We start from the raw sequence: 18,515 nt of genomic DNA, 5'->3' as shown, positions 1-18,515 counted from the left end.
AGGCCTTGGGGTTGGTGTGTTTGTTTGTTTGAACTTCGTTGTCGCCACCTTCCCTCCCCCCCCCGCAACCTCCGCCCCTGCCTCACCCCCCTCCCCAGCTTCTGGACGCGAGCGACCGCAGCCGGGGGTGGGGGGATGGGGGTAGGGAGTGTTTGCGGAGGGGAGGGGGAAGAGGTTTAAAAAAAAAAAAAGAAGGAAAGAAAGAGATCGCAGCAGGGGTAAAGGGAGCGGACGGGAAGCGATTTTCGCCGACTCTGGATTCGTCCCCGGCGTGCGCAAGAATGGCGGCCCTTCCCGGCACTGTACCGAGGATGATGCGGCCGGCTCCCGGGCAGAACTATCCCCGCACGGGATTTCCTCTGGAAGGTAAGAGCGTCTGGACTTGCCTCGCTTCCCTCCTCCGCCAGGACCTCGAGGTCCTTGGAGAGGTGGCGATCTTCACGGGGTGGTGGCGGCGCCAGCGGCAGCAGGGGAGTCCCCTTCCCTTCTGGATCCAAGTCCGGGCGCCGGACCCAGGAAGTTTCTGGGACCGACACTTGTCCGTTTACGCGTGGGTTTCACCCACCGGCGGCCTCAGCTTCACAGGTCCAGGACTCTGGCCTTTACCCGCGGGGCTGAACTCCGAGTAGATTTCGGCTCCTAGTCAATTTCAAGTCCTAGTGAGTTTCAACTCTGTACGCTATTTTTAGATACTTTCCACCTAATACTTTCTCGGCTCTCTGCGTTCGCCAGCTACGTGCTTTCTACTCTTCATTTGAATTGTTCTTTTCACCTCTGGGATGGTCTTCCAGCCCCTTGTATTTCGAAATACCAACAATGTGTGATATTTTATGTCTAAACTAGGACTCTGCTTTGGGGTCTGGAAACTAACTTGAAACAATAAATAGTAACGATTTTCGCCCAAAAGTTTCCACTCGGGCTTCTGAACTCCGGAAATCTCTCGGGGGAGATCTCAAGACGGCTAGAGGGCAGGGAAATAAATGTACAGACAAGGGAAAAGTGTTAGTTTTGTAATGTGTCCTCCCTAAATATCCGGCATCCGGGGTGAACCGGCTCCGGGCTCCAGCAAGGGCTGGGAGCGCACCTTTCCTACGTTTTTGTTTTGTTTTCTTTTTAAACTAATAGAAGGCCTTCAACCTGTCAACTGAGGGATCACTTGGCTTCTGGGGGTAGGTAGCCCAGAATGTCAGAAGTGGTTAGAGAGAAGTGCGACTTTTATTTTTTAATTACTCTTCTTATAATTATATGAGCCCCTTGTGCGTGAAGGAGAGAGAAGGCAAGGAGGGGACGGATGGACAGGCAGCCTGAGATCTGGGGAGGCGGCGGGGGGGGGGTCCCTCCAGCAGCTAGACGGCGCGGGTCCCTGAATTAGACAGAGGCGAGGAGAGTGGCTCCGTGATCAAGTGCGCGCGAGCAACCACGCAGGCGGGAGAGCGCACAAGCCCGGGGATTTGCCGTAGCACTCTCCTGTAGCGAATGCAAGTAAAACAGGCGGCCGAGGACGCGCAGCGGATTAGGACAATATTTGCCCAACATGACGGAGAATACTGAGGAGAGCCGAGTGCCGGTCGCTAAAGAGGCTCTTGAATATAAAGTTGTGCGCTGGAGAGCTCTCCAGCGCTAATGGCATATCCCGCCACGGAGACCGAGTGACTCGGACTTGGCGACGCACGATTTCTGATTAAATCCGAGGGTGGCTTCAGACACCTACTTTTACGAAGAGGGGTGTGGGGACCGGCAGAGCCAGGGAGGAGGCGGTAGGAACAGCTCAGCAACGGAGCCTCTTCCCGCCTCCTCCCTTCCAATTATACTGTCAGCTCCCTCCACTCGGGCGGCTGTGAAATCGTTCTAATCTGCCAGATCTCCGCAGCCGCCGAGTCCCCAAATTGGGGGGATCGAGGCCGGATTAGTGCACCGGGTGTCCTCCAACCTTCTGGGAGGAAATTGTGTGGACTTTACATTAAAGCTTCCCAGGCGTTCTCCCCTCCCTAGCACACATCAGGCGAGCCTGTCTTCCTGGTTCCCAAAGTCACCCACACCCAGGGACTCTCGCCCATCTGTGCACCAGCCTCTCTGAACCTGCAGGGACAGTTCAGGGGTTTTTGAGGCCAAATGAGTATTTGATTAGAAGCTTGCCGACAATGGGGCATGTCCCCAAATCATCCCAAAACGAAATTCGAACTCTGAGAGGGGTTGGAAAGAAGGAGAGTCCCTCAAGGGACAGCCAGGTGCCCCCAGAAGCAGCAGCCAACGGCATTCTGTTGCTGGTCCCTCTGCTGTGCCTTGGCTGTTCAGTTATGGGTAGGACAGTTCTGCTGCCCAAGCCAGGGCTGTAACTACTAGTAATCAACCAACCTCTTCTGGGCCTCAATAAAATGGATCAGATTTGACCACTTAGAGCATGGAACTGACCAGATGGGCCACATCTCACCCATTATCAGCCTCTATAAAAGGCAAGTGGACCTGCCGCCCAAGCTGTGGGTCCAGAGGACCATTGGTCCCAGAGTCCCCAGGCTCCGCCAGTCTCTAGGCTCTGCCCTCTCACCTCTGCCTCTCTCCCTCTCCTTCTCAGAAGCATTCAGATCCCCCAGCTGTGTCCACATTCCCCATAGTGTGGCAGGACTGGGGACACACAGCATCTGTGGGGACTCTTGCAGCCAACCCTGACCCCTTTCTCCATCTCTGCCAGACCTTCCGTTGGCTTCATGACAGGTTTTTTCCTGACCTCCGAACTACCACAGCTTCAAACATGGGGAACTGAGATCTGCTCTCAGGGGTCTTGGGGCTCAAACAAAACTGGAGTCAAAAGGCCTGTGTACTCAGTGTCTCCTTCCCATCCTCACCCTGTGCCTCTCTTTTTCCTCATCTCCCCCTTCCTTCTCCAGTGTCCACCCCACTTGGCCAAGGCCGGGTCAATCAGCTTGGTGGGGTCTTCATCAACGGGCGACCCCTTCCTAACCACATCCGCCACAAGATAGTAGAGATGGCCCACCATGGCATCCGGCCCTGTGTCATCTCCCGCCAGCTGCGTGTCTCCCATGGCTGCGTCTCCAAGATTCTCTGCCGCTACCAGGAGACTGGGTCCATCCGGCCTGGGGCCATTGGCGGCAGCAAACCCAGAGTGAGTGTCTTTGCTGCAGAACTGGCAGCCAGCCTTCCCGTGGTTGGGGTATCCTGGCTGTGGCCCCTCTCTCTACCCTGTGTCATCCAGCAGCACCGGGGAGGGGGTCTATATGCTTCCTATGGGAAGGACAGTGGAAGAGGGTCCCCATTCCCAGACATCCTCCATTATTTGAATTTCTCAGGGATGGGGATAACTGATGTCCCGATTGCCTGAGAGGCCAATGAGTCATTCCTGTGCTGTCCCGACATCTTCCCAGACCCCCTATCACCATCCCAGACCAGGGGTAATCTTTCCCCAGTCTTGCCTGGAATAGTGAGGGGGGACCCCAGTCCTAATTAGGTTTCTATTTTATTACCTATCACCACCCTATTCCACATCCCCCAATCCCGGCCGCCTTCCTGGGAGCCAGTAACAGGTTTCTTGAAAGGATAAAGCCAATCTCAGAATGGAGGCATGGTGACCAGAGCCACCAGCCTGGCCTGGGGCTCTTGGGAGGTTGATATTAAAAGTATCTCCCTCCTCCTCCCCCATCTTTCCACTCCTACTCTCCCACCTCCACCTCTGAAGCAGGTGGCGACTCCGGATGTGGAGAAAAAGATAGAGGAGTACAAGAGGGAAAACCCAGGCATGTTCAGCTGGGAGATCCGAGACCGGCTGCTGAAGGATGGGCACTGTGACCGCAGCACCGTGCCCTCAGGTGAGAAGGCAGCTGAGCCAGCAGAACTTGCCCGGAGTCTGGCCAGGGCTCAGGTCATGTGGGGCTGGAGGTGGGAGAGGAGTGGGGATGATGGATGACAGGGAACTCAGAGAAAAGTGAGAAGGAAAAGAACCAGAGCGCAAAGAGGGTGAGGGCACAGGAGGGAATCAGAACTGAAAGGAAGATGGGAAGAGGGAAGAAGGAAAGAAAAGAAGTTAGGAAAGAAGGAGAGAGGAGGAGAAGGAAGAAAGAAAGGGAGAAGGACGACGGGAGAGAGGAAGGAAGGGAGGGAGGGAGGGAGAGAGGAGGAAGGAAGGATGGAAGGAAGGAAGGGAGGGAGGGAGGGAGAGAAGGGGGAGGGAAATGCGGAAAAAGTTATCCTATAAAGTTGTGTGGTAAGGGAAGCTCCCCTGGCGCCTTCTCAGAGAAGTGGCCTAGAGAGATGAGTCCATCCTAGGAGGATAGATTGTGATCTCCCTGGATCTTTTTCTCCAAGTCACCATTTCTATTCTGTTGCTGCCACCAGCCACCAGTGGGTCCCAAATGTGGAGGCCCTGAATCTTGCTGCCTGTGTGGGAGAAAGTGGCCCCAGGTGTCTGTGTGTGTACCTGAGCATTCAAGTGTGCAGGGCTGGGATGCACACCTGAGTGTGGGGACTACAGCATCAGGGGCTGGAGGGGCTCCAGGGAGGTCCTGGGGAGGTGGGTGTTGGTGTGAGTGCATCTAGGGTACGTGACAGTGGAAAGCACAAGTGTGTGCAAGGACGTGATAGGAATGCACTAGGCGGGTTCCTCTGCCACTGCCTTGCGACCGTGTGAGTGCCCCAGGTGTGAGTCTCTATGTGAGTGACTGTACTTGTGCCTCCCAGTAGGTGTACATGTTCAACGGTGGGGGTGGGGGGGAATGGGTGTGAATCCTCCTGAGTGTATTTAGGGGAGAAATGGGCTCCGCTACTTCTCCCAGAGTCCCAGGCGGCCCCGCTTCGCGGCCCCAACGACTTATACTCGCTCTTTTGCCTTTGAATTTCTGAGGTTTAGTGAGTTCGATTAGCCGCGTGCTCAGAATCAAGTTCGGGAAGAAGGAGGAGGAAGACGAAGCGGACAAGAAGGAGGACGACGGCGAGAAGAAAGCCAAGCACAGCATCGACGGCATCTTGGGCGACAAAGGTAGGGAGCCGTCCCGGGGCCGGCGACGCCCGAGCTCGCGTCTCCAGCTCACCAGGGTGCGGGCCAGTGGTGGCGCCGCCGCCACCCGGACTGGCGGACAGATCTTTAGCGGGAGGACTCGCCGCCCCCGGAGCAGCCGGGAGCCTCTCGGTGTGTGCGGAGAGCGCCCCCTCGGTGCGGCCCGAGGCCGGGTTGGGTGCGGAGCCCGCGACTCAGTTGCGCGGCGGAGCGGGGTCCTGACGGCCTCTGCGCCCCCGGGGAACCCGGCGGCGGGTTAGGGCTCCGGGCGCCGCGGACTACGCACCCCGTTGAAGACTCCGGGCCGTGTGTCCTCCGGGGCTGGCGTTTTGGCTGCTAGTCCGGGTGTCCGTGTCGATCTATTATTTATAGGAAACTTGGGCAAGGGGGCGGGGGGCGAGGAAAGAGGAACCGGCCCCGCGGCTCTCTAAATGAATTTGTTAAGCAGACCCGCACACGCTCTCTAAACGGTCCCTTGAAACCTCGCCTGACAGTTGACTGACCGCTGCAATCAATAAAAATTAGCGAGGGCCGCGTGGGCCGCCGCCTAATTCTCCGTCCTGTGACGCCGGGGCTGAACCGAGACAGCGCGGAGGTAGCGGGGGAGGGGGCAGAAGGGTGCACTTTTGAGGTGCTTTCCTCTTGGGCACGCGCAGGCGGGGCCAGGAGTTGAGGCCGAGTTCTCAGATGCCCAGGGTCGGAGGATCCCAGTGCGGGAGAGAGACTGAGGCTCCACACGCCCTCTCCCCGCTGCTAGCGTGGTTGCCGAACGGGTCTGGAGTCTGAGCCCCGCTTTTTCTGGAGATGGACTAGGGAAGGCGTTTATCTTTCAAGCGCCTGCGCGCCCAGGAAAGGGGACTGTGCTTTTGTTTATTGATGGGGTAAGTTTCAAGAGAAGGGAGAGTCCTTCCTCAATACCACTCCCCTCGCAAGTCTCTTTGAGACTTGGTTAAGTGTGCTTCAAGGGGGGACGCGGGTAAAGAAAGAAAAACGGAAGACCCAAAGTCACGTAGACTGACGGGAAAAGAAGCTACGGGAAGAGAAGCTAAGCCTCCAGACACACACGGAGGGAGGCAGCAGGCAGACAGGAAAGGCAGTGGCCACTATAACCTGCAAAAAAAATGGTGGATTTGGAAAAAGTGGGGGAGTGTTCAGAACCCTGAAACTTGTAAAAGAGCACAGTCTCATTTGAGTTTCCTTCCAGGGGGTTCTCCTCTCCTCGCCTCCCTGGAACTCCTAGCCTAGGTCTCCCTCCAGCTTTCAGTAGTCTCTCCCAACCTTGAAGATGAACTTCACAGACAAAGCCCGCTTCCAAAGACAACTCCCAGCGAGGCCCAGCCCTCACAGGCCTGGTCTGAGGGGGAAGGATGGTGGGGGGGGGGGGGTATGGGCGGCCCAGTGTGGGAGCAGTCTGGAGCTGGGGAAGAAGCGGGCTATTGACATTCAGGGCCCCAAGTGGAGCCCAGTCCCACTGGGGACAAAAGGGCAGGGAAGAAAGTGAGCGAGCTGTGCCTGGCGCCCCGCTGTGCGGGCCTGCCGAGGGCCTCGGGGCTGCAGCGGGAGGCGGCCTGGGGCTTCCAAGTAAGCCCCTGGCTCGGCAGAGGCAGCCTAGAGCCCGGGGACCCCTGGCGGGGTTGGGGGGGGAGGAGACCCACTCCTTATTTCAGTTCACATTGGAAAGGGACTTAGTTGAACTTCTTTTTCTTGGGTGGGGGGGGAGAGAACTTGAATAATCTTTCCCTGCGAAATACAGCGCAGCAGACACAGCTTCTGAGAGGTACCCCAGGAGAAGTGAAGGAAGTTTGGTTTTATTTGGAGACACTGTGTGTGTGTGTGTGTGTGTGTGTGTGTGTGGCAGGGATACCCCAATGTGCTTCCAATTCAGTCTGTAAGGAAGCACAATAGATAAATTTTTTCTGAGGAAGAAGGGAAGGGAAGGGATGGGAAGGGATGGGAAGGGAAGTAACGGAAAGGAAAAGGGTAGCAAGTTCGCTTTGGAAATCCCTTTGGCTCAAAGGAGTCCAGGGGTTTCCGGTGCTGATCTGGGCTTATAAAACCAGCAGAAAGGCAACTTCGCCGAATAGAGGTTTTCCCTGCAGTAGAACCAGGAACTTCCAAGTCTCCAAGGTTTAAGGAGGAGGCTGGAGGTTCCAGATTGGAAGGTTGAAAGTACTGGCGCTGAGTCTGGAGAGGAGTTGCAGAAATGAAATGAAAGCGGTGGGCCTGATGTCCAGAAAGCCCCGTGGTTTTTGAGTGGCAGTGGGCATGTTGGGCCCTGTGATTGGGAGCTGGATGGCGGTGTAAGCGCATGTCTCTCGGTGTGGCGGTTTGCCCACGGGCCTTTGGATCGGAGCCGTGGATTCTGTGTGGATATGCAGTATGATTGTAGATGGGTGTGATGGGCAGTATGACAGGGGGGACGAGAGAGGGTTGTCTTTCCATCTGTGGACAAATGGTATCAGCTCCGCATTTGAGTACCTTGGCCAGTGGCTGGCATCCCGGCGAACCACCCAGTTGGAAACACTCATCTCTCTCCCAGGCCCTGCATGTCAGTTTCATGGCCAAGTTAAAGGTGAAAAGACCTCCCAACCTCCACCCCAGTGGGCCAGATGGGGAGAGGCAGAGATACCCTTGGGCAGAGCGGGGGGGGGGGGGGGGGGGGGGTGCACACCCACAAACTTTGTTTTGGCTTCTTGCTCTTGACAAATGCCTTCTCCAGGGGTTGCCTCTCTCAAGGCGGGGAGCCGCCGAAGAAGGGGTTTAAGAGCTCTCCTCTTTAAGCGCTAAAGAGAGATCCCTCCCTGAGTCCGTTTTTTCCTATCGTCCGCTTGGCATTTAATAATGTTAAGACTTATTAGAGCTGGTAATGAAAACTGGGACTGCTGAATAGGAAACTGTGTTCGAGAGGGGTGTAATAGCTTCCAGGCATGGTAAGAAACTATTTATCCGCAATCAGTCCTCACTCTCAGAGTTTGAAGCACAAACGTTAAGTTGAAGGGTTTTAAAGCGATTAAATTGAGCTTTTATTTCTGTGCACTTTCATCTCTGAACAGCTCACTCCTGCTCCCCTTGGGCTGATATTCATGAGGCTGTTCATATTTTTTTTTTTTTTTTTGCTTTTATCCTTGTTAAGACTGAGTTATCAGGATTGTTGGTTGTGAGAATTCTCAGACCGCTTTGGATAGGGGCTCCGGCCATGCTCTGCACACCTGGAAAGGTTCCTTGCCCTCATCCACTTGGACTCTCTCCTCCTCACCCCTTCTCCGAGGATCAGGGGAGAGACAGGCAGGGACTCGACTGGTGAAGGATTTGAGGAGGGATGGGGAAAGAAAAAGATCTTCCCAGCCTGAGTCCAGGGAGACTCTTGTGGGAAATTTGATAGGGGTTTGCAAAGAGTCAAACCATTCCTCCGTGGGAGCCGAGGGAGTGAGTGTGAAGAAATAAGCAATAATTTAGAAAAGCAGTAACAACAGTAATAAAGAGTAGAGCACCAATGCCTCTTGCATCTGACAAGGCTCAAGTTTAGGCTGAAACTGACCAGATCAGACCACGTTGGTCTCTAGGGTAGAAGCCCAGCCAGGTCACAGTTAATATGAAATAAGGTGGAAATTCACAAGATTAAAAAGAAGAGTGTGTATTTGCGGGAGGGGTGGAGTGGCGACGTCAAAGTCCACCCGGGAATATGCTGACTTCCCGCTCTGAAAGACCATCTGAGGTGGAGGCCAAGGGTGTGCGTGCGTGAAAGGCAGATTTGTATTTCTTTGCATTTTTCCTTAATTTGTTTTTAAAGCAGCAAACTTACAGGTGTGGAGTGAGAAATGACGGAGAAGGATCGGAAAGGAGGGGAGAGCCCGAAGTGTCGGTTTGAGACACTTGTAAAAGGAGGTGGGAAACAATTTAATTTGGCAGAGCTGCGATAGCTGCTAATGCGGTTTTCGGTCGTTTGCTACACTGGAGGAAGCTGTTTTGATTGTGTGTACAAGGACCTGCCAAATTTAATTAGGCTCCGGGGGAGCGAATGAATAGGGGAAGGGGGGCACGGCTCCCCTCAGCCCACACCGTTTTTTCGGCTTCACACCTGGAAGGGGCATTGTTTACTGGCTGGGCGAGAACGGGAGAGGGGAGGGGAGGGGCCTCCAGGGAGAGGGGCCTTGGAAGAGGGAGCGAGGGAGGGGTCGAAGATAGTCCATTTATCAAGAAACAATCTGCATTGATTTATACCAACAAGTTCCCTCCTCTGTAAATGTGTGTTTACAGAAAGGTAATTGACACTCCACCAAATCAAAGGATTACCCCGGGTTGGCAATCTAATCAAACAGAGTCCAGGCGGGATTTGAGGCTGTTCAGAGTGGGATCAGCTTCGCATAATGGGGGCTCGGAGGAAGATGGGAGGGTGTCAGGCAATTCCCCGGCTTTAGGCAGAGCTCGGCGGTGGATATTCAGTGAGACCAGAGGGGGAGAGGGAGGGGGGTGAGGGCTCCGCCGCGCCGGGGTGGTGGGGGGATGGGGTGAGCGGAGAGGAGGGGTGCGGGGGTCTGAGGCAGATATCTCGGGGGAGGGGGCTCCGGGCGAGGGGCCGAACCCACACTGGGCTGACAAGACTCCCCCTTTCTTTTCTCCATCCCCCCAACCGAAGAAGAGAGAGAGGGTGGAGGGAGCTGGGACTAACGAAGAACAACAATGAGATAACTATTACAAAGGCGAACACTGGCGCGCGCGCTCGCAGCCCCAGAACCCGCGGTAAATAAACAAAGTCGGCAAACTGTTTGCCAGATAAACTCGTGCCTAAATCGAGTGTGACGGGCAAGGAGAGAAGAGACAGAAGGAGATAAGGTTGGAGGGGGAATGAACGAACATAATCTAATAGAAGACATTTAGAAAACAAACTTTAAACAAGGGAGAACAGGCGAGCGGAGGGTAATTATCCGCCCCAGAGAGAGAGGGACGCCTTCGGAGGGCTGCGGGTGGGGTCTCGGAGACCGGAGCCGCGGAAGAGCTGCGCGTTAGGGAGAGGGGATGCCTTTGGGACTCCGCGGGGGACCAGGAGAAGGGTGTCCGGGGCGCGCAAAGGAAGGGCTCAGCTCCCAGATTGAGGTTCCCGCGCAGCCCCAGTCTCCCAAACGCATTTCTAAACAGGGTGGGGTCCCCCGCTGCGAGGGCATGCGGGTTTTCTGTTCACCTCCGGGCACGCACTGCCACACACCGACTGTTTCCAGGCGTCTAAAAGACTCGTGTGCACGGCACAGCCGTTAAAGGAATTAGATATTTACCAGTTTGAAATAAGCCTGGCTAAGAAGAGAGAAGAGAGAGGGGACATTGAAAAGATGAGGCTGGGGGAAGACTTCAAACGAATTCATCATTTGGAATGGTGGAGGGGAGATTTACCAGACAGTATTGGGAAGTTATTTAGATATTAATAACACATTTTCCTGAGGCGCGACCACGGCAGCCATCTGCGCTGCTCTCCGAGCTATTTGGCTGGGTGAAATATGGGCGTCTCAAATGTTGGGAAGAGATAACGCAATCAGGCTAACCCTGGTCCTAAGACGGCATCGCAGCGTTAAACCCGGATTAACCTCCCCCCTCCTACCCCCGCGGCCCCCTCCCCTGTCACAGCTTTCCAAATTTTTCAGTGGAATTTACATGGAAGGATTTAAAAGCACATATAACAGTAGCCTTAAAGCAGTATGGTGATTATTGGGGCTTTTTTTTTTTTTAAAGAATGTCTTTCTGAAAATGATAGTTGTCGCATACTACATTTTATATAAATATACACACATATTTTTTAATATAGGGAAAGAGGACTGAGCAAATGAGATTTCCTTCTAGGCTGCTTCTTTGGAGTTTCTATTTACCATCTTCAGCAAAGTTGATGAGGCTTCATTCCTAATGGGCACCTAAGGATATAAGCATGAAATGTCCAAGACCCCTCCCTGGCTCTGTCCTGGAAGCGCATAGTCTAAAGCCAGATAGAACTCACACCACATAATAGACAGTGCCAGGTGAGGGGGAGCCTTCCTGCTACCAAGAAAAACACAGAAGAGACACCCCAAAGGGGAGGTTCTCCAGGGGCTTTGGGGCCTTGAAGGCCACGACTAAGGGGGGGCACATTCCAGGAATTCCAGAAAAATAGCTCGTCTCCCTCTCCCACTCCAGACTAATGAGGTAATTAGGAAACCCAGTTGGGGATGGGAATGAGAGGGACTGGAAGGTTGGGACCCCCCCCCCCAATTTTTGCTGTTGTTGGCCTTTCTTCTCCTTTCCCCCTTCCCCCAACTCTGGCTGAAAGAGGAAAGGTGGAAATGGGGTCAGCGCTTTCTGACCTGCTCTGGAGCGATTGGCCCCGGCTGGGGTCGGGCGGGGGAGGGAGGGAACTTGCCTTCCCAAATCGAATCAAGGCAGAACGGTGACCTAAGGGGGAAACTTCCCCATTAGTAGATAGATCTCTCCAGAACTTCAAACAAAGTGGGGGGAAGGGAGAGGCGAGGCAGGGAGGGAGTCTGGAGAGAGCGCAGGGGGAGCTGGGAGCAAGCGAAGGGGAGGGGCCTGAAGAAGGAAGAGAAGGGGTCGAGGGCAAAGGGGAGGTGAGGGCCAAAGGAAGGGGTATAGGGAAGGGGATGCCAGAGAGGGGTGGGCTGCACTTGGAACTTCAGCCCCGGGGGAGAGGAAAAGCGTCGCGAGCCGCAGCAGCCTCTAGAGGGATGAGGGGAAGTTGTGTGCACCCCAAGTCTCGCTCCAAAGAGGCCCCGAGGGCAGGCCGGGGCGCCTTGGGCCCTCGTGCCCAGCCCTCTATTCGGCAGCTGAGTGAGCGCGGGTTGCCAGGGCCGGAGAGCCCTGCGGGCCTGCTGAGGATGAATTGGTTCGACTTTCTGAGACTGCGGGTCGGCTCGTGAACCTTTCCAAGATTCGGTTGCCCGGGCTCTGGAGGTGTGCTGGGCCCGAGCCCGGGTCGAGGGCAAGGCAGGGATGGGCAGAGGCCTGGGAGACCCAGAGCCACAGCGGAGGGACGAGAGAGAGTCAGAAAGGAGGAGAGCTTCAGGAGAGAGAGCGCGCGCGTGCACGAGAAAATTCAGAGAAAGACCCAGTGCGGGACGGGAGAACCTTGTCTAGAGCTTTTGAGGACGCTGAGAAACGCGCCGGGGCCGAGGGAGGCGCAGAGCAGCCGGAAGAAAGACAAAGAGACGCAGAGGCACCGAAAGGCTGGCCTGGGACTGGGAGATCAGGAGAGACCTCGGGACCTAGAGACGGCCCGCGGGAGAGCGCGGGAGGAGAGGGCGAGCGCGCAGAGCCGGGTGGCGGCGGGAGGCGGGCGAGTCGCTGTCGTCCTTTTGATCCTCCGCTGCTTCTCCTTATCAGAAGCGCTTTCGGTGACACCGTCACAAAGGCAGTTCATCATATTACAGCGCGGCCGGGCGGCTCGCTGCGATCCCGCCGCTTAATTAGAGGAGAGCCAGTCGGGCCGGCGGGACGGGCGGGAGGCCGACCCCGAGGCGGGGGCCCGGGGTCCGCGCTCCGACCGGGGTGCTGGAAAGGGGCCGGCCTGTGAACCTGGCCCCGTCGGGACTAGCGGCGAGAGGGGCGGAGAACCCTTATTCAGAGCGCCGCTAAATCAATATCCCAGTCCGGGTTTCACTGCCGGGAGAGTGAGGCTCACCGCCTTATGGTTTTTAGCAGCCGCCCCTTCTAAGTTCCCAGGTTGGGGAAGGGGTGGCGCGCAGGCCACCATCCCCACTCCCCAGCTTCGGGACGCTGCAGACTGGAGGGTAAGAGTGAGGTTACAGCACTGCAGGAGCTGACGGCTTCGTGCTGCTCTGATCCAGTTCCTCGCTGAGTGTTCGATCCCTGCCTCTGATAGCCTGCTCTCCCAATCTCCAGCTGAGCCCAACAGGACGAATCTGGGAGGGGCAAAGTGCACTGCGCTGGGCCCAGGAAGTATACCGTCCGTCCTGCCCCCAGCTCACTAACAATGCAATCTTGAACAACTGTCTTAGCCCCTCTGGGTCTCAGTTTCCTTCCATGAAAAACCAGAGAATTGCACTAAGACAAAGATTCTTATCCTTTTGGGGGAACCTGGACCCCTTTGAGAATGGGGTAAAACCTAAGAAATTGGCTATTCACAGAGGTTCATACAGGAGGAATTTTACAGACCGTACAAAGGGGTGTGTGAGCTTCTAGAGGCCACACCCCATTAAGAACTTCACATGCACATGTTTTCTGGTTACTCTGGTATCCTTGAGGGAGCATCTGAGTCCAGGAGCAGGAACCCGAGCCCAGGAGGGGGAGATGGATGGTGGGTGGGGTGGGCTGGGGTGGGCTGGGCTGGGCTGGGCTGGGGGAAGAGGTGAGGCTGAGAGCCTGACCTCTGTCTGGCCCTTGCCGCTTCCTTCTCTTTCCAAAACAGAGGCAGTGAATCCCACCCTCCCATCCCCATTTGGTTGTTGGAGGAGTTCTTTATGAGGTTGTTATATGCAGAGATAAGCACAAGTGCTGTGCTCCCCTTTTGTATGTCTGAAAGAAAGAGACGGAGAGAGAAAAGAAAAGGGAAAAAAAGAAGAAGAAAAAAAGAGAGACATTTTCTCAGGGGGTCAATTTCTTCATTCATTCTGTAAAAATATTGTTGAGCACCTACTAGGTACCAGGCATTGTGTTAAGTGCCCAGGAATACCTGAGACATCAAGAAGGTCCCTGACTTCGTGGAGTTCTGAGCCAGGTGGTGGAGACAGAAAATAAACAGACTGTGCTTCAGTGCATGTGTTTGTGTGAGTGTCGACCCATTATGTCTCCCTGTGCGCCTGCCTCCTTGCCAGACTACCTATGTGTGTCTGGGCGTTTGTGAATGCCGGGGAAGGGGGAAATGAAGTGTCTGAGTGTGTGTGTTTGGGTAACTCTCCGGGCGAGCACAACAGCAGGATGTTTGGGGGCCCTTGCTGAGTTTGGCAGGCAGCCTCCAACCTGATCCCGGGAATCTCAGGCGTCAACCAGGGCCTCGAAGCGCCGCGGGTTCCAGCGGGGGGAGGAGGGAGGAGCAGCCCGGCCGCGGGGCTCCGGAGCCTCTGGCCTTCGCTGCGCTCTTTGTCTGACCAAAGATCAAAGAGGCCCCGGGATCGGACAGAAAAGGGGGTGGGGCGTCCGCACGAGAAGTAGCTTGGAAAACCGCCCCCTGAACTTTCCTGGGGTCCTTTCCGTGGGACCCAGACCCGACAGAGCCCCAGACGAGTGGGCGGCCACCTTTCCTCGGGTCCCTCTCCACGGTCGCGCGGGGTGACAGGTGAAGAGGATGTTATGGCTTCGGGTTCGAATTCAGACCGCGGGTCTCTAGGTGACTGAGGAAGGTGAAGAGAGGGCGACATTCCGCCGAGGTTTTGTGGGGTGGACATGTGTTTGCCCGGTGTGTTGTTTATACTTTTGCGTGGAGATGGGATCAAACCTTCCTGTTCCCTGGAAACTTGTCCAGGAAGTCCGCACCGAATTTATCTGGGCTGTGTAGACAAGAGCATCAGATTGAAGCTGGAGTTTCTCTGTAAAGCGACAACTTTGGGGTTGGGAGGGGTCAGGGGGCGTCTTAAGGAACCTTCTGGAACTGTCTCGTTCCCAGTGAAAGGCTGCAGAAGCGCCTCTATCCCCCGGAGTTGTAACACGGAGTTGTAACCACGGATACAACTGACGACGCTGGTGCAGCCGCAGGACCAGAACCTGACCCCCGAATTTGCACTAAGTCCCACCCCTGCGCCGCCCCGCCCCGCCCTTGCGGTCCTCGTCTTTACAGTTTACCTCCACGTCTGGACTTTTTGAGCTCGGATCCATCCTTCGGAGGGTTAAAAAGTACGACAGAAAAAAAGAAATTCCAATGTACGCGTGTGGGAGAAGGGGCGCAGCTAGGAGAAACCCTCTTCTGCTGCCGCGTTGTCCCCCACCCACCCCCTCTGTACCCCTTTCTCTCCAGCTGCCTGCAAATGCCAAAATTCAAAATCTCTTCTCTCTCCCTCCCATCTTTGGCGGTGGGAGAAGATTCTGAATTATTGCGCCAGCTTTTCTGGGATTTACTGGAGGTGTTGAGAGTGAACCCTAAGAAAAGAGGCTGTGGGACTTTCTTTAATAAGTGGGGCTAAACTTCCGTCCCTCGGGGTCGAATCGTGTTCGGGTTTGGACGTTCCTTTCGATGGCCTGTACAGGCAGGCGACAACAAGAGGTTTAGCTGGTGCGCTGAGAGCTGTGCGCCGTGGGCGATTAACGCGATCAATGCCCCTTGGCGTCTCCCCCTAAAAAACCCCCCAGAACAAAAACAAAACCCCCTTTCCCCTTCTGGCTGCGTGGTGGGTTTGAGTCCCGGGAGCCCATTTTGTAGTGTGGAGCCTTGCATCAGTGCCGGAGCCTCAGTTTCCCGATCTGATTAGTGGGGATAAGAGCCTCTCCGCACCTCCCAGGGCGGGAGGAAATCAGGACCTGGAGAGGCTCTTTGGAAACTGGTCAGCGGGTCCGAGGAGGGGGAGAGGGAGGCTCCAAGAGTTTCTCCTCCGCCGGGGCCGCCCCCTCCTCTCAACGCCCTCCCGGCACTGTCCCCGCTCGCGCCTCAATGGCCACTTTAGAAATACAAACAACTTTAGAAATAAAGTAACCAAACCCCCGAAAGGGGCTTTGAAGGGGCGAATGCCTGGTGGCGCTTTACTATGGTGTGGGCCGAGGCCCCGGCCTAATCCCGCTTTCATTTTCACCGACGGCCGCGGGGGAAGCGCTCCCGGCCTCCCGGCCCCTCAGGAGGCTGATTAGGCCACAAAGAGCCCCCATTATCCCGAGAAGAAAACCGGGGGGCGGCGCGGGGCGGGGGAGCGGGGGGAGCGGCCCGCCCGCGCCCGGGCTATTGACTTAGTGGATGAAGTCAAGAGCGGGCACGCTGGGAGCCCGGGAGGGGGAGGGGGAGGGGGAGGGGAGGGGACAGGGACGGGAGGGGGTGGGGTGGGGGCTGGCCCCGCGCGGGAAGGGGCGGGGAGACCGAACAAAACAGGATGCACAAAACCCCACAACAAAACCGAGCCCCGGGCCAGGGGAAGCCAGGCCCCGGTGGGCTGCTGAGCCTCTGCTGGGTCAGCTGCCCGCGGCGGCCCCCGGAGATGGGAGTGTCGCAAAAGAGCCTGGAGTCGCTGGCTTTCTTGGGAGGGGGTGGTGGAGGAAGCGAGAAAGGTGTCTGTCGCAAAGTGCTCCGTGGCTAGGGCGCACGCCTCTGGCTCTCAGGCCTTGCTTTCCTCCTCCTGAACCCGCGGAGTCGGGTCCAGAGGCCTCCAGAAGTCACCCCCCGCTGCGTCCACCTGCGGGCCTGTGATCAGTGAGGTCTGGTGGGCAGAGGCCACCCCTGTGAGATGCTCTAGAGGAGGTACCTGAGTGGGAGGTGGGGAGGGGGAAGAATGAAGGAGAAGGGGAAGTCCTGGAGCCTGAAAGATCGGGGTAACTTTGAGTGAGGTCTCCTGAGAGCCTCAGTGTTCCCATCTGCAAAACTGTCCCATGGATGACAACTTCACAGTGCGTTGGGAAGGGTCAACAATATAATTACATAAAACGCAGGACCGATTGGGAGACGATAAATATTGCTCTGCAATCCCTTCCACCTCCTCTTCTCCAAGGCCTCTTTCAATCTAGAACCCACCCCTCTATGGCTTCAGAAATAATAGGGGATGGAAATCTATAAGTGATCACCATATCTGGACTGGGGTGGGGCAGCGGGGGGTGAGGGCAGGTGTTCAGCCGGTGCCAATGAATAGTGTTCTTCCTTAACGAAAAGAAATCATCGGGCCCTGTGGGCAGCTCCTCATTCAACAGAGGCCAAGGGAAGAAGGCAGAAACAGAGCCCAACAGACTTGTTAGGGGTGTGGAGGGACTTTCCTCACCTGAGTTCTGCCCCACCCTCACTCCCAGATAAAGGCTGGGCAGCTTTGGCAGGCAGGTTGGGAAGGTGGGCACCATGTCCAGATGGAGGACACGGTGGAAGCATCCTCCGGGTGTAAAGGAGGCAGGTGCGGGTATGTGACACTGGCCCCCAAACACACCCCATCCCCAGTCATAGCTGCCCCTACCCCAAATAGGCTGGGTCCAGGCCCTGACCCAAATGACTTGGAAGCACTTCGAAGGCTGTTCATCCGTTCATCTCAGAAGTATTTATGAAACCCTTCTTTCTGTGAGCCGTTCTGGGGAGGATACCACCAGAGCCTCAGCTGTGGACTCCTCAAGGCTGAGTGAAGGAGTTAGGACTTATTCCAAGGGCAGTGGGAAGCCAAGGCAGGGAAGCAATGGACTGAGCAGAGAATGTACTGGAAGGTGTGGAGAGACCAGCTAAAAGGTTAATGAAAGAGAGAGGTACAGAGGGGATGGAGAGCAAAGGATGAGTGGAGAGATTTTAGAAGAGGGCGGGCGGCCCCAGCCTGGGACGGAGAGGAAGGGAGAGAAGCAGCTGTTTCCAGACTTTTCCACCTGATGCCCAGGTGTACTGAGCCTATGGCTGGCTTGGTCAGTTAAAGGGACCTTGGGATTCCTCTCTACGCCGAGATCCCAAAGGGTAAGACAGAGTTGTATAGACCTTAGAGGTCATCGGGTCATTTTACAGATTGAAAAGCTGAGGTCCAGAGGGCGTGGCCTGAGTGAGCCCAAAGGAGGAGAAGTAACCCTGGTCTGCTGGCAGTTGCACTGGTAAAGGAGAAAAATAAGCTGGCGGAAGTCTTGTTTCTAGGAATTCGAAGGCTTGGGGTGAGGGCGAATACAACCCTTTCCCATCTCTACAGTACGTCATTCTTTGTGTGTAATACGATACACGCTTTCAAGTTCCATTTCAGAGGGGAAAACTGAGGCACAGAGAAATTAGCCCAAGGAAGAAGGGAGGGGGGCGTTCTTCCCTAATAGGGTCTGCGGGACCCTGATGCCTTTACCCACGAAGCCTGAAGGGCACAGGTCCAGCTGTGCTTCTTGCCTCATCTGAACCATGCAGCCCCCACCACCCTCCGCATCCTTCAGGAACCCTAGATCCTCAGGCCCCAGGGAGACTATAGCCTAAGTCAGTACCCCCCACTGGGATCTTGAGACTTGACAGATGCTGAAGATTCGGTCCTCTGAGGGTCTGCTCATCTTCCCGAGAAGAGTCCTTTCAGCAGCCCCAAGGAAAAGTAACCACAGTATCTTGACCAGGGTTAGAATTCAGATGCCCCATGAAGAGAGGCCCTGGCTTCAACACTTAACTGCTGTGTAACTCTGGATGCAATTTCTCCGGTCTTTGCTCTGTTGTCTGAACAAAGGCAAGATGCAATCAGCCTAGTGGTTTTCAAACTGTGTTCCGTGGAGCCTTGGGGTTCCAAACAAGAGCTTCCGGGGTGATGCGGCCCACGAGGATCCTTCAGGCTCTGGTGCTCTGGGCGTGACTGCGTTGGAGGGGAAGAAGTCAAAACCAGCGTTGTTTCCCATTGATAGAGGAAACTCTGGTGAGACGGGGCTTTGTCCTAGGGAGGAGCTGAGACTACTATCCTCGGCTACT

The 18,515-nt window shown here is 55.7% G+C and overlaps 1 protein-coding gene across 2 annotated transcripts in view; it reads left to right on the top strand.

Annotated features, from left to right (window-relative positions):
• Positions 1 to 281: 281 nt before the first annotated feature.
• Positions 282 to 18,515, top strand: part of PAX7 (paired box 7) — a gene marked incomplete at both ends in the record, with an annotated part of 99,120 nt that continues 80,886 nt past the window's right edge. Inside the window, 4 exons of one of the 2 annotated variants that reach the window (XM_082865689.1) lie at positions 282 to 366; positions 2,886 to 3,121; positions 3,692 to 3,821; positions 4,859 to 4,987. In XM_082865689.1, the coding sequence (XP_082721815.1) occupies positions 282 to 366; positions 2,886 to 3,121; positions 3,692 to 3,821; positions 4,859 to 4,987 (580 nt within the window). Of the gene's footprint in view, positions 367 to 2,885; positions 3,122 to 3,691; positions 3,822 to 4,852; positions 4,988 to 18,515 lie in introns of both variants that reach the window. The other variant, XM_082865688.1, reaches the window with a different exon arrangement.

Source organism: Leucopleurus acutus (assembly GCF_964270905.1).
Source record: "Leucopleurus acutus genome assembly, chromosome: 2".
In the NCBI taxonomy this organism is placed as follows: Eukaryota; Metazoa; Chordata; class Mammalia; order Artiodactyla; family Delphinidae; genus Leucopleurus; species Leucopleurus acutus.
The sequence above is the reverse complement of the archived record's forward strand: the minus strand, read 5'-3'. Positions and strand labels throughout refer to the sequence as shown.